The sequence below is a fragment of the Phycodurus eques genome, chromosome 13 (genome assembly GCF_024500275.1).
Source record: "Phycodurus eques isolate BA_2022a chromosome 13, UOR_Pequ_1.1, whole genome shotgun sequence".
Lineage (NCBI taxonomy): Eukaryota > Metazoa > Chordata > Actinopteri > Syngnathiformes > Syngnathidae > Phycodurus > Phycodurus eques.
The window spans coordinates 4882796-4898057 of NC_084537.1; the positions used below are offsets into that span (position 1 = coordinate 4882796).

General features: G+C 40.9%; 1 protein-coding gene across 13 annotated transcripts in view; it reads right to left on the reverse strand.

Moving 5' to 3' along the window:
* efr3a (EFR3 homolog A (S. cerevisiae)) overlaps positions 1 to 15262 on the reverse strand; it is an 87195-nt gene that overhangs the window by 54841 nt on the left and 17092 nt on the right. For 9 of the 13 annotated variants that reach the window (XM_061695296.1, XM_061695295.1, XM_061695294.1 and 6 more), the window contains exons 2-3: positions 9127 to 9311; positions 8831 to 9025 (exon numbers count right to left, since the gene is read on the reverse strand). The exons of 1 other annotated variant lie outside the window; for it this stretch is intronic. In XM_061695296.1, the coding sequence (XP_061551280.1) occupies positions 8831 to 8855 (25 nt within the window). In that variant the 5' untranslated portion in view covers positions 8856 to 9025; positions 9127 to 9311. The remainder of the gene's footprint in view (positions 1 to 8830; positions 9026 to 9126; positions 9312 to 15262) is intronic. 3 more of the 13 variants (XM_061695287.1, XM_061695286.1, XM_061695289.1) reach the window with 3 other exon arrangements.

The following is a 15262-nucleotide window of genomic DNA, read 5'->3' on the forward strand; positions in this document are numbered from 1 at the left end:
AAAGTCAATGTGGCCCTTGAGCTAAAAGGTTTTCCCACCCCTGAGCTAAACAAATTATCAGACTAAAAATTTGGTCAAAAAACGACAAAATTCTTTGTAATGTGTTTTATATGTAATAAGCAAAACAGGACTCTATATTTACCTTGTGAAAACATAATTAAATAGAATGTAAATAATTAAACAGTCTGTGCAAGATGATTTAATGGTTCAATTCAATTCTTGGTGCTTGTCCTTCTCATGTGCCTGCCTTGGCCCACTGGGCACTCAGAGACATCCATCCATCCATTTTCTGAGCCGCTTATCCTCACTAGGGTCGCGGGCGTGCTGGAGCCTATCCCAGCTGTCATCGGGCAGGAGGCGGGGTACACCCTGAACTGGTTGCCAGCCAATCGCAGGGCACATACAAACAGACAACCGTTCGCACTCTCAGTCATGCCTACGGGCAATTTAGAGTCTCCAATTAATGCATGTTTTTGGGATGTGGGAGGAAACCGGAGTGCCCGGAGGAAAACCCACGCAGGCACGGGGAGAACATGCAAACTCTACACAGTCGGGGCCAGGGATTGAACCCGGGTCCTCAGAACTGTAAGGCTGACGCTCTAACCAGTCGTCCACCGTGCCGCCCACTCAGAGACAATTGAAGAAAAAAAAGAAAAAACAATCACTCATATATCAAGGCATCACTGTATAATGTATTTAGAAAAAAATCTCTGAATTTGATTAAAAGGTCATTAAAATCAGAAAGTGAATTCTTTGGGAGAAAAAAAAACATTCTACAGCTTCACTGACAAAACAGCATTTCATTTGACCTACCAGATCTCAGCAGCACTCGGTTGGGCGAGGCCCTGTACCTGAAGGTCCCGTCTGCCTCGGCGCAAGGAACCAGTCCATATGCCCTCAGCACACCGACACGCAATCGCACACAGAACGAAAACATGGTGGCGGCCGGTCAGAGACGACATTTGTTCTGCGAGTGACTGAAGACTGGCCATACGCTGCTGTCATGACATCACCTGCGCGTCAAACCAGGTCAACTTTCAGACTCCCTTTGAAAGGACGACGCCACGGGCCGTAAGGTGATCCACGACACCCGGGCTCTGGTTGCTTATGCACAAGTAAGACGACACGAGGTGGGCACAGTTTATGCATTAGGCAGTACAAATTTGGCCGAAAGCATAGATTTGGACTCTACCGACCAATCATGGTAACACTTGTTGATGATGTCACTGTATCTGCTGGAGAAGCGACCCGCCGTACGTCTATGTCCAACAGTCGCCCATTCTCCCTGCTTTCCTGACTGCTCTGGAACTACCGGGGAATGCTAGGGTCGAAGATCATTTGCTCCGCACCAGCTACTGCAGAAAGCAATCAACTAAACAGCTAATTAGCAGCTAAATGAAGTGCTTAGAGATAGAAATGACAACAGCTACACAGCAAGCACACCCGTCCTAAAACTGGAAATGAACCAGTATGTTACTTCATAAATCAACAAGGAGAAGCCTATAAGGTAGGGGTCGGGAACCTCTGGCTTGCGAGCCACATGTGGCTCTTTTGAGGACTGCATCTGTCTTAGCAGATAAATCTTAGCTGACAATTCTTAACACGACAAATAAGGAAGAATTCCGATGATATTTTTAAGGCGGCACGGTGGGCGACTGGTTGAAGCGTCTGCCTCACAGTTCTGAGGACCGGGGTTCAATCCCCGGCCCTGCCTGTGTGCAGTTTGCATGTTCTCCCCGTGCCTGCATGGGTTTTATCCGGGCTCTGCGGTTTCCTCCCAAATCCCAAAAACATGCATGGTAGGTTAATTGACAACTCTAAATTGCCCGTAGGTGTGATTGCAAATGGTTGTTTGTTTATATGTGCCCTACGATTGGCTGGCAACCAGTTCAGGGTGTACCCTGCCTCCTGCCCGATGATAGCTGGGTTAGGCTCCAGCACACCCGCGACTCTAGTGAGGAGAAGGGGTTCAGAAAATAGATGGATGAAAATGTTTTAAGTCAAACAATACAGAAATCACAGGGGTGACAAAAAACAAAAACAGGACATACATACAAGTTTTGTTTTCAGAGTCCATGTTTTGTTTCACAAATTTTAATTAATGCAAACCTCATCGTTTTTTTTTTTTTTAATAAAAGTGAACTGCCATAAATAATAAGTGTAATAAGTGGAACTGTTTTCAAGCACCTTAACTGTGTAATTATGTTCAATGTAACAGGTTATTATTATTTTTTTTTTAACATGCAACGTTGCTATTAAAAATTGGTTTTAATTAAAACATGGACCAACTCCCCAAGAGGAATAAATAAATAAATAAATAAATAAATAAAAACACCTGAATGTTTGTTGTGCAAAAATGGCACCTTTAATACTCACATCTTTTCAGTGATTGATGTGGGCCTGCTTCATGCTGCAGATCTTATCAAATCATCTTATCATTCATTCGTCCCGCGCCCCCCCCCCCCCCCCCAATCCCTGCAATTGCTTTGCGCCCCCAGCCCCCACTTTGGGAACCACTGGATCAGATAGACAGTGAGTCATCGTGCATGAGATTAAAGCTTCTCTATGAATCCTGGAACCTTTGACGAGGACAACAACGCAGACACTACACTTCATACACATTGCCAATGACGCATGCACACACTCTACATTGTGGAACAGGACAACATCTTGAGATGATGTCTCCTGTGTGCACCTTGAGAACGAACGCTCCCGTGGAATTAAGAGATCAAGATCTAAAGACGGCAGAGTAATATAAAGATTGCAAAAGCAGGAAGTGGAATGCGAGCAGCGTCAAATCTCACAGGTCGGCGTTTCCTGGAGGCATGAGGAACAAAGAGGAGATAGCTGGAGACACTGGAATGCGAGCTAATGAGATTTTTCATTGACGAACTCCAACAAAAAAATAAAATAAAATAAAAAATAAAATCACATCCGGGAGGCATTAGCTGTCACACAAAATTAATTAGCCAATGAAGATGCATTCCTCATAAAGCCCACCGATCCGAAAGGTTTGTGCCAAAAAGGAAACAGAAAGTCAGGCAACTCATGCACAAAGACAAGGAGCATACACGCGCAGACACTGGAACGTGTCAGGGAGTGTACATGTATCATCATATACATGTATCATCATCATCGTGTACATGTATCATCAATATCATCATTGCAAGCAAAATATATTTTAATTGCAAGTAATATTTTTTTTTGCTTGAATTTGCTTATATCTCCCAATGTCTTATTTTTTGCTCGCAATTCAAGAAGTTTTCTTTGATAGTTTGTGATTTAAAATATTTTGTGTGATTCTTTTTGGCACAAATCGATTCCATATTCATGAAAGGACCTAAGAATGAAAGCAATGTAAGGACAGAAAGGATGAAAGGAGAACAAAAGTAAGTATTGAAAGGGCACAAGGAAGGAGGAAAAGGTGGAAATGGGAATCAAATGATATAAGGCAAGGATAGAGAGAGGGAAAGAAGAGAGCAAAGTATGAAAGGATGGATGAATAGATTAAAGGGAAAGGGGAGGACATAATTGTTTAAATGAAAAGGATGGAATCACAGGACAAGGCAAGAATGTATAGATGGGTAGGAAAGAAAGGAAGCAAGCCTGAAGAATGTATGGGTTGAAGGAGATGAAGGATATGGAAAGACAAAGAAAGAGTTGATGAAAACATGCTTTCTACCCAACAAAATTAACAAGGTTCATCTTCTCACAAAGACCATTAACGACTTCGGACGTTCCGCCGCCCTGTCGCTCAACGAGACATGGCTATGTGAACGTGTCCCCGATGGCGCCGTAATGCTTCTGGGCTTCCAACTGCACCGAGCGGACCGCGTCACGGAGCTATCAGGGAAAACAAAAGGTGGCGGAATATGCTTCTATATCAACAAAAATTGGTGCGCCGATGTCTCGGAACAACACACTTGGAGTCGCTGTTTTTGAACTGTAAGCCATTGTACTCACCACACGAGCTCGGCTCTTTCATCTTCGGCGGTGTCAACATTCCTCCCGAGGATAATTATTTATTATAATAATTAACGCCGCACTGCTAACGCTCGGTGGACAAGTAAACGAACTTGACAAAAGGAACCCAGATTCACTCCTCATTATTCTTGGGGACTTGAACAAAGCTAAACTCAACCACGAACTCCCTAAATACAAGCAGCACATTGTCCTACCAGGGAAAACAACATTCTTGACAACTGCTATACCACGCTAAATGACACATACCGTGCTATCCCCCGTGTAGCTCTGGGCTTGTCTGATCATTGCTGAATTCACTTAATACCAACATACAGGCACAAACTTCAATGTGCGAAGCCTATGATGAAAACAGTGAAGAAGTGGACCAATGATGCAAAAATAGACTGCACAGACTGGACTGTCTTTGAAACTTCAAATGGCAGCCTGGATGAATATACGGACAGTGTCACATCGTATATCAGTTTCTGTGAAGATGTGTGTGTACCAACAAAGACATTTTGCTTGTTCACTGCTAAACATAAGCAACTTTGCCAGGCTGAAAAGAACGCCTATCGAAGTTGGAGACGTAGCCCTGAAATCAGCTGACAAAAGAAATTAACATTGCAAAGAGAAATTATGCAGGAAAGGAAAAAACAGTTTACTGCCAACGACTAAGTCAGTCTGGCGAGGATTAAAATACTGCTGAACATGTTGGAAAACGTACACCGTGGTTGGAAACATGGGTAGGACTAAATGGAACAGTCCTTAAATGGTTCAGGTCCTACCTGGAGGGAAAGGAGTTATTTTGTAACCATTGGAAGTGTTCAATCTCATCGAATGGCAATGACCTATGGGGTCCCTCAAGGGTCAGTTCTTGGACCCCTCCTGCTCAGCCTGTATATGCTATCCTTGGGGCAAATTATTCCTAACTTTAATTTTGATTATCATAGCTATGCAGATGACACACAGTTATAACTAGCAGTGTCTCCAGATGACTACAGTTCAATTGAGGTGTTGTGTCACTGTCTAAAACAGATCAAAACAATTATATAAAATAATAAATAAACAAATAACCATGACAACATAATGACACTTTCCTACCGCTTTCATGATTGGTAAACATGGCAATGAAATCCACCTGTCTCCAACTCTTTTCTCCATCGACGTCTGTAGCTATGATAACACATCGTTCGTCTCCACATCCGTCAGTAACTAACTAACTCCCCCCCCCCCCCCCCCCGTTGTTTCATCTGTAACTATGACAACAGCATTTTTTTGTGTTAAATGTGTGCGCGCGTTCTCCTTGGGGAACGTCTAGTCCCGACCCGACCACTGTCTTTGTGGACATGAGGGTGCTGCGTCACGACAGGTGCAATAAACCACGCCAGCTAATGCTAACAGGCTAATTGAAAAGTTCATCCATCCATTTTCTGAGCCGCTTCTCCTCACTAGGGTCACGGGCGTGCTGGAGCCTATCCCAGCTGTCATCGGGCAGGAGGCGGGGTACACCCTGAACTGGTTGCCAGCCAATTGCAGAAATTTAAAAGTTGTCAAATGTTTGTTTGTTGTTGTTTCAGGGTGAGACGAGTCGAGAGGGGATCACCTCACAGTTTGCCCTGATGGAAGGGAAGGTGAGTGTTCAATCTCATTGAATGTCAATGACCTATGGGATTCCTCAATGGTCAGTTCTTGTACCCCTCCTGTTCAGCCTGTATATGCTACCCTTGGGACAAATTCTTCAGAACTTTAATTTTTAACTATCATAGCTATGCAGATGACACACAGTTATATCTAGCAGTGTCTCCAGATGATTACAGTTCAATTGAGGTGTTGTGTCACTGTCTAAAACAGATAAATAACTGGATGAGCCAATTTTTTTCTTCAATTAAACCACAACAAAACTAAGATAATTGTTTTTGGCAATAAAGAAAAGAGGATTGCTGTTAGTAAATACCTGGAGTCACTCTCTTTAAAAACCAAAACCAAGTCCGAAACCTTGGTGTTCTGATAGATTCTGACCTGACTTTCAACAGTCATATCAAATCAATTACTACAATTACTGCCTTCTACCATCTGAAGAACATATCCAGAGTGAAGGCTTGCATGCGTCAAGCAGACCAGGAGAAGCTCATCTGTTGGATTTATCTCACCAAACATTATAATGAATAAAAACAAAAGGAATGAAGACGTTGGTCATTTTACTCATGAGGAGGGCGCATGGGAGATTGTTCAGGTTACAGCCTCTCAACACGCTCTAAACAATCTCTCCCGTCGCTCCTGCATTTATTTGAAAATAGGGAGGTTTCTAAGTTTACAAGACATAACGTACTAAGCTACAAGACACAACACACTAAGGGTAGGGTTTCAAGGTGAAAACATGGCACCTGCCACGTCCCGGCCACGTCCTTCTCTCAGATGATTCCTGCTGAGTCATCTTCTTGAAGGCGAGACATCTTTCTTTCTAAACATTGTCCATAATACTAATGCAAGCTAAGCAAATAAATGATAACTTCTACAATATATCTAACATCATCCATGCTTTTATCTCAAGTAAAGTTATCTCAAGTACTATTGTAATGGTCTTCAGACTGGACTCCCTAAAAAGAGCATTAGACAGCTGCAGCTCGGGTTCTGACCAGAACAAAGAGGTCAGAGCATATTGCTCCAATTCTAAAGTCTTTACACTGGCTTCCAGTCAGCTTCAGAATAGATTTTAAGGTTCTGCTAGTGGTCTATAAATCACTAAACAGTTTAGGTCCTGATACATGAATGAAATGCTAATGGAATATAAACCCAGTACCGCTCTGAGATGATCGAGAGACTCAGGTCAAATAGTGGAGCACAGAGTCCAAAGCAAACATGGTGAAGCGGCATTTAGCAATTATGCTGCACACAAATGGAATAAGTTGCCAAAATAAGTGACATCAGCCCCAAGTGTGCATATTTTTAAGTCAAGGTTAAAAACTCTTCTTTTTTTCCCCATGCTTTTTAGAGAATTTCCAATTTTAAATTATATTTCTTGCACTGTACGCCGTTTTAATTGTATTTTTATTTTGTTTCCTCTGTTTTAAAATTTTTATAAGCTCTTTTTTTCTTTGTTTTTAAATGCTTTTCATGTAAAGCACATTGGGTTACCTTGTGTATGATATGCGCTGTATAAATAAATTAGCTTGGCTTTGCTAGCGACTTGAACACCTTCTACTGCAGATTTTAAAAGGATACTTTCACACCCCACACCCAACCAGCTGCACCACCAACCAACATCGCACCTCTGACTTGTTCGTCATGAACAGGATGCGTGACGTAGCTTCAAACTACAAAAGGTCAACAAAGCAGTGGGCCCAGACCTTGTGTCCCCGTCCTGCCTCAAATTCTGTGCGGACCAGCTCGCTCCAGTCTTCACACAGATCTTCACTCGATCTCTGGAACTGTGTGAGGTACCATCATGTTTTAAATGCTCCACCATCATCCCAGTCCCAAAGAAAAAATCTCGGTCTGAATGACTACAGGCCTGTCGCCATGACATCTGTGGTCATGAAATCCTGTGAACACATCGCACTGGGCCAACTTAAGAGCGTCACAGGACCCCTGCTGGACCCCCTGCAGCAACCTGGGACTGCACTTCCTGTTCGTGGACTTCAGCTCTGCATTCAACATCATCATCCCCGAACTCCTCTCCTCCCACCTTCTCCAGCTCAGCATATTATATATATATATATATATATATATGCGTGTGTGTGATTGTGTGGCACAGTAGTTGGTGGGACTAAATGAGGCATGAAAGACAAGCTCAATGTCCTCCAATGCTTCAGGCTGCTTGCTAATCAAACATCTGTTGGCCTGCAGCACCAACATGAGCGCACACCGCACGCACGCACACACACGCAATACATGCACAGCACCACACCAACATACACACACCAACTAATGTACGTACATAAAAACATGTGCACACAAATATGCATACCAACTAATGCATGCACGCATCCACACCTACGAACTGATGTACTACACACAGACCACCACACATCAACACACACTAACCAACACATGCAGTTGTGCTAGGGTTGGGCATCGAGAAATCGATTGGAACAGGGACAAACGTTGCAGTTCTCCCAGAATCGTTCAAATTAAAAACATTTAGGTTCCCAGTTTCGATACCTACAGTTCGCCGACTCGAAGAAGAGTAGCGAAAACCAATGAAGAAGAACGTGCATGAAGACGTTTATTTTAGTCTTCAAACCAACGTAATAGCAGACGACAGAAAAAAAAAAGCTTAAAATTGAGCGAAAACTTCATAATGAATTGGGACAAAATTCACATAAACATTGTCTCACAGTATCACCAACACTAACCTTTTGCCTCATCGGTGGGTAGGTAAAGGAATCAATGTTTTAAAGCATTTGGTTTCATTGCGTTTGTTTTCAAAATTCACCAGTGTCGTGTGAAGTTAATTGTGCCAAAATGGTGAGTTCCGGTACGTACCCTTCAAAATAAAAGATGTCAAGCTTAAAAGGACATCAACATCCACTCCCGTGTCATCCTCTAATCAACACACACACACCAACTAACATGTATGTACACACAACAAACACTCCAACCAACACATGCACACTAACATGCAGACACCACCTGCTATGATTTTCTCAATCTGCACCCTGAGTCCCATTGGTTGGAGCACCTGTCTTGGTCCTGGACACTGGCTTCTGACTGGACGGTGAGTGTGACCGGGCCAAATATTTCAAACCAGACAAGAGATCAATGACTGCCAGCCACCATGCTTGGCAGCTTCTACACTAAGACACACACGCCTCGGTTCTAGCAACACTTACACGCACGCACCGACTATAGCAAAGTAGCTTCCTACCTGACTCGTTGCTCTCGGAATCCATCTTGTAGGAGATGAAACAGCACTTGGCCTGTCAGGTGGACGTTGATGTCTCTGTCTCTTGGTCTCTCTCTTTCTTTCTCTGTGTTTGTCCTGTGTCTCGCCCTTGCTTGCCCACTCCCTCTCTGACCTTGCAGTGTTTCCCCTCAGCACGCTGTAGGTGAAGCCGCAGTGCTACAGACCCATTCCAAAAAAAATTTGTATCATGCAAATGTTTATTTCCTGAATTCCATTCAAAATGTAAAATTGTCAACAATTATAGATTCAGGGCCCACAATTTAAGCAATTTCAAGTATTTCTTTGTATATTTCTTTTTCAGCGACAGTTTTTCGCTTCGTTCTTTTCTCCTTCACCAGCTTCGCTAACAGCGGTAACTTGCAGAGACCATTTGAGATTCTCACAGCTACGTCAACGGGAACTCGTCTGTCATGGAGAATCCAGGCTCCGCGCTGAGTAGCCGCTGATGGGACAAAAAAATAAATAAAAATCAGATTCCTCAACCTCGACAGATGATTTACTTGACTCAACAGAGACACTGGCCAGTGTCCTCCTCTCAATCAACAATAAATTGCCAATTACACTCGACTTGCTTCGCCAAAAGCTCACCAAGCTCAAAAACAAAAAAAACTTGTTTACAGTTTCCCGAGGAAATCAACGATAGGCATAAAATCTTGTACCCGTGGACTTCCGATTGGCGATGAGAGCGTGAAAAGCGTGAGCGTGTTGGTGGCTCCTCCAGCTAAGTTGTTAAAATTACGATACTCATCAAAGTAATACTCTCCTTACACACCAATAATAGTTGGTCTTCCAGCGACTGGTACGCACATTGTTTTTGTGAAGAAAAATGCCATCGAAAAAGCCAAATGCAAAGCTAGCCGCGCCTGAAGCGGTGCTGACCGCGATTGCATCGTTGGACGCCAAACTGACCCAAATTAAAACTGATATTTGCAACCCTCTGCGAGGCGAAATGGCTCCATTAAGGGCCGAAACCATATCTGCTCTGAGACGGGAGATAGAAAAACATAACAAGCAACTTAAAGATATGGGAGACTCGGCCACAAATACGCCGAGCTCAGTGGTGGAACAGTCACGCTGCTTTTGGGACAAGTGGAGCAACTAACTGAATAATGCATAGACTTGGAAGGTCAGTCAAAGAGGAAGAATATAAAGATAGTTGGTGTGCCAGAAGGTAAAGAAAGAAAATGGACAACGTGTTAGTGATTGTGTAGCACAACTGCTACGTGACGTATTGAACCTGGAGAAAACACCACTGCTGGATCGAGCACATAGAGCACTGTGGGTCCAACAAGGAGACAACGCTCCTCCGCCACACTTAATTGCCAGGCTCCACTACTGTCACACCATGGAGGAAATTCTTCGAAAAGTGTCATGCAAGAGGAAATTGATGCGTGGTGACAACCGCATTCTGATTTTTCAGGATTTACCCATGGCCACTGTGAAACATCGCACGGCGTTGACACCAGTCAGTAATATGCTGTGCGACAAACCCGGAGTTAAATTCGGTCTTCTACACCCGGCCAAACTTAAGAGTCACACACACAACGGTAAGGAGTGGATGTTCATAGACCCCAATCAAGCACGTCGCTACGCGGAAGAACAAATCTAAGCCACATACCATGTTCGATAAGCATTTGGATACAAGTTTCCAGACACTTGTTTATGCAGGCTGCTCAGACCCGCTGAGGAATGGTTGACACAAGCAAAAGTTACTGACTTAGTATCGAACAAAGAATCTCATTGTCATATAGCGCAATAAAGGGGATGTGTCCAACATCTACTGCTTCAATTAAAGAGTGTGGAAAAAGAAGCCCTAACCACATGCACAGAAATGCTTATTTTCATATGCGCTGATCATTAACAAAAAAACTATTCAGCAGAAATGGAAGGGCAAAGACTTTCCGGTATTGAAAATGCTGCTCACAGAGCTCACAAACACACTTCATTTCGAGAAAATCCGATGTGCAATTAAGGGAAGCTGGATGATTTCAAACAAATTCGGCAACCCTTTCTCTCACATCTCAGCAAGGTATAATCTTGGTGTTTCACATAATTGGATGTCCACCCCCACCCCAATTTTTATTTATTTATTTTGATGCTGGGCCCTGTTAAACAAAAGAATTAGGCAACATTCTTCTGCTTGTGTGTTTAGGTTTGATGCTTCCAATAAAAGTATTTGAAACAAAATCTTGTACCCGTTGATGAAGAACCATCGTGAGAAAGGCAAACGAGCGTGGTTGGTTGTCTACAAGCTATATCGACGGCCAACTGTTTCGTGATGCCATCACGCCCTAGTTCTTCTAGATAAGCACTTCTCCTGATTTGTTGTCGTTATTACCGTATATTCTCACGTATAACGCGCATTTTCCCCCCAAAAAATTGTCACTTCACTTCATTTCGAGAAAACATGATGTGCAATTAAGGGAAGCTGGATGATTTCAAACAAATTTGGCAACCCTTTCTTTCACACATTTTTTCATTTTATAAATGTATGTTATTAAAAAGCTGTACACTTTCATTCCAAAATGCTACCACCGTCGAAAGGTTATGAGAAAGGTGTACATTTTCATTCTAATATGCCACCTAGTGGTTATAAAATAGGTATAGCCTCCACTTTCATTCAAATATGACAGGGATACATATGAGTGCATATATGTACAGTTGTGCTGATAAATTTACATACCCTGGGAGAATTTGTGATTTATTTATTTATTTTTATTTTTGTTTTTAAAAACATGACTGATGACTGAACAACAACCGTTAATTTCTTCATGGTTATGTTTTGTTTAATAATGCTTTTCTGAAACGCTTGACCGTTTAATTTAAAATAAAATGTATTTCGCCTGGTCCTTAATGTTTTCTTTAAAGAATTGGACCCATCTTACAAATTCTGCCTGCGTAATGAAATATATAAGCACAACTGTTTTCTCTAATTTACTAAATAAAAGTAGGGCTGCAAATTTCAAAATAAGAGCACTTTAAAAAAAATTATTACGCGTTCAAATAAAGTGCTTAACTTCAAAATAATTGTTTGGGGAAAAAAACTAACAAAATACAGACTTCATGTTTTGATCATATGGGTAGAAGCAAAATCATGCATTGTAAAAATGCATTATACATAGGTGGAAGGGTTTTCCAGTGTTTTGAGGTCAACTTTGGGGGTGCGTATTATACATGGGTGTGAATTATACACGAGAAATTACGGTAATAGTCAAAAGCTTGTATTTTGTTTCATGCTTTTTGCTTAAACAAAACCCTTTTTGCTTAAACAAAAGAACGGAATCACACATGCACCAGCATGAATTCTCACTCTCACTGTTTTCCTGCTCGGTTTGTTCCCACACACGCTAAACAAAATTCTCACAATACTCTCCCTGTGCACTACAAACAACTATCACACACCATATCACCACCCTTATTGCTGTTTGTTTTCTATGCTCTATGTTTGTTTGCTACCCTCCTATGTATCCTGGCTTTGCTGTACTTAAATGTTTTTTAAAGAGGGTGATAAGGATGATATATTTAACACAATACCATAACATTTCCTGCAAATTTAAAATTACTATACAAAAACCCATTATATGTCTCACGTAACCTTTGTGTCATGGAATTGCAATGGCATTCGATCACAGGAAAAGAGAATTAAGATTATATCACTAGATTTAAAACAGACCTCCTCCTACTACAAGAAACACACATTGAATCAGTAGAAAAATGCCTCATTGACTAATTTTATTCAGCCTATCTCAGCTTTTTATAACAGCAGACAAAGAGGAGTCTCAATACTAGTTTGTAAAAGACTACTTTTTACAATAAATAGAACAGTATCAGATCCAGAAGGCCGATACATAATAAAACAAGCTACAATAGTTAAACTATGCATAATTGTCAATGTATACACTCCTAATAAAGATGACGCAGCCATTTTCACGGGTTATTTTCACACTTGTTTAACTTGGTAATTCCATTATAATTATCATGGGAGGAGACTATAACCTGACTCTAAAACCCTTTATAGCTCGCTCAAATCTCAGAAATAGCAAATCAACCGCAATGCGTCAATATATTAGAGCAGCATATGGACGACTTTGGACTTGTTGACATATGGAGGATAAAAGAAACGTACAAAACGAGAATTCATATTTTCTCTTCGGTACACCGCTCTTAAGAGAGTTTCCTCTCAAGCAATTCGGCAGCTTAAAGAATTACCTCCAAAATACATCAAATCATCATCAGTGACCACGGACCAATTTCTCTCTACCTAAAATTTGAGTCAAATCTGGGACCGCCACCAACATGGCAATTTAACACGTCCCTACTGAAAGACTGATTCATTTGTGAGGAAAGAATGGGATGATTTTTTTTTAATTCAATGACTACCCAACCATACCCGCATCTCTGCTGTGGGAAACTGGGAAATCTGTAATGAGAGGTCAAATCATATCATACTCTTCATAGAAGAAAAAACAAGAACTAAAATTAGAAAATGAAATTGAGTAAAAAAAAAAAAAATTAAGCATCTCACAGAAGAATGTGCAATTAATCCGACATACGCTTAGAAACCAACTTCAAAAGGCAAAATATCAATTAGACGTCATATCAAAAAGAACAGAATTTCTACAACAACAGTTAAGATACACTAACTTTGAGTAGAATAATAAATCAGGCAAATTTCTTGCGAACCAACTTCAACGCAATAAAGAAAAATCATTAATTACAGCCATTCAAGATTCGAAACGGCAGCTGTACACAGTCACCGCTAGAAATAAATGTAATATTTTACAATTATAATAGCAGCTTATACGCATTTTCGAGCAATCCAGACCAAAAAGAAATTGAAACCTTTATTAATGATCGAAACAGTCCTCAATAGATACAAAAATTAAAGACCGTCTTGATGCTCCTTCAACCATCATACATAATGCATTAACAAATTATTATTACAATTAGCAATCAAGAAGCGCGCCTGGCCCGGACAGAATTTCTGTCGTATTCATTAAACATTTCTAGCTAATACTTGCACCTCTATTTTTCAGAACAGTCAAGGAGATAAAAGATAAAGGTCAAATTAGTAGCAATATGAACACAGCTTCAATTAAATTTACGACTAAAATCAGGCAAAGACCCCACTCTCCCAGCTAATTATCGGCCCTTGTAACTGATTAATGTAGATATCAAGATTATCTAGAAAGCCCTTGCAGTGAGACTTGCAAAGGTACTCGCGTCAATAATCCACCTTGACCAGTTACATTCAAGGCAGACGTTCCAAAAATAATGTCAGACGTCTATTAAATTTAATAAGCATGTCAGCGTAGAAATCGAAAAGCAATTATGATGTCACTGACGCAGAGACAACCTTCAATAAAGTTAACTGGTCTTTCCTGTTTGCAGTACTTTCGCAAATTTGGCTTTGGGGACTCATTTATACATTGGATAGCAACCTTAGACAACTCGCCAAAAGCGACAGTCACCACGAATAGGATCACATCACAAAGTTTTACTCTACAAAGAGGAACCAGACAAGGGTGTCCACTTTCACCTATGCTATTGGCAATATTCATCGAACCACTTGCATCCGCTATACCTCAGAGAACAAAAACACAAAATTATTTTGCATGCTGATGATATTCTTCTTTATTTACAGGAACCCAAGTCATCTCATCAAGCAGTCCTCCATCTCATTAAAACATGTTCACAATTATCTGATTACTCTATAACTGGGCCAAAATCAGCAAATTCATGGAATCATGCAGATCAAATCCCATATTACCCCATTCCTATAGGAAACATTAAGTATTTAGATATTAATATTTCGCCAAAACTCACAGAGCTAACCAATCTAAATTACACACCACTTCTGGTAAGAATCTCACCTGACTTAATACGCTGCAATAACTTGCCTATCTCACTACTGGGAAGAATAGCCACAATAAAAATGTAAACGTTACCTCAAATAAATGATTTATTCTCAATGATTCTATTTAGGACTACATATATTAAATGGTTCCAAACATTAGATTCTGCCATAATAAATCTTTATTAAAAAAATAAAGAAAAACAGAAAGTAAACAGGAGGGAGGCCTAAATGCTCCCAATTTTAAACACTATTATTTAGCTGTCAAATTACAATACCTCATCAAATGGATGCACCACATCATTCTTGGCTAGAATTGGAACAGACAGACTGCAACAACATCAAACTCTCAAAAGTCCCATTTATTTGTACAAGTCTTAAACATCATAAATGTTTCAAGAACCCAATAATCGCATCCACCTTAACAGCTTGGTGGAAAAGTCTAGAAGTTACAGAATCTCAATTAGCTCCCAGTATGCTCTCCCCAATCTGGCACAATCCAGATTTCGAAATCAACAATATACCCCTTTATTTTAGCA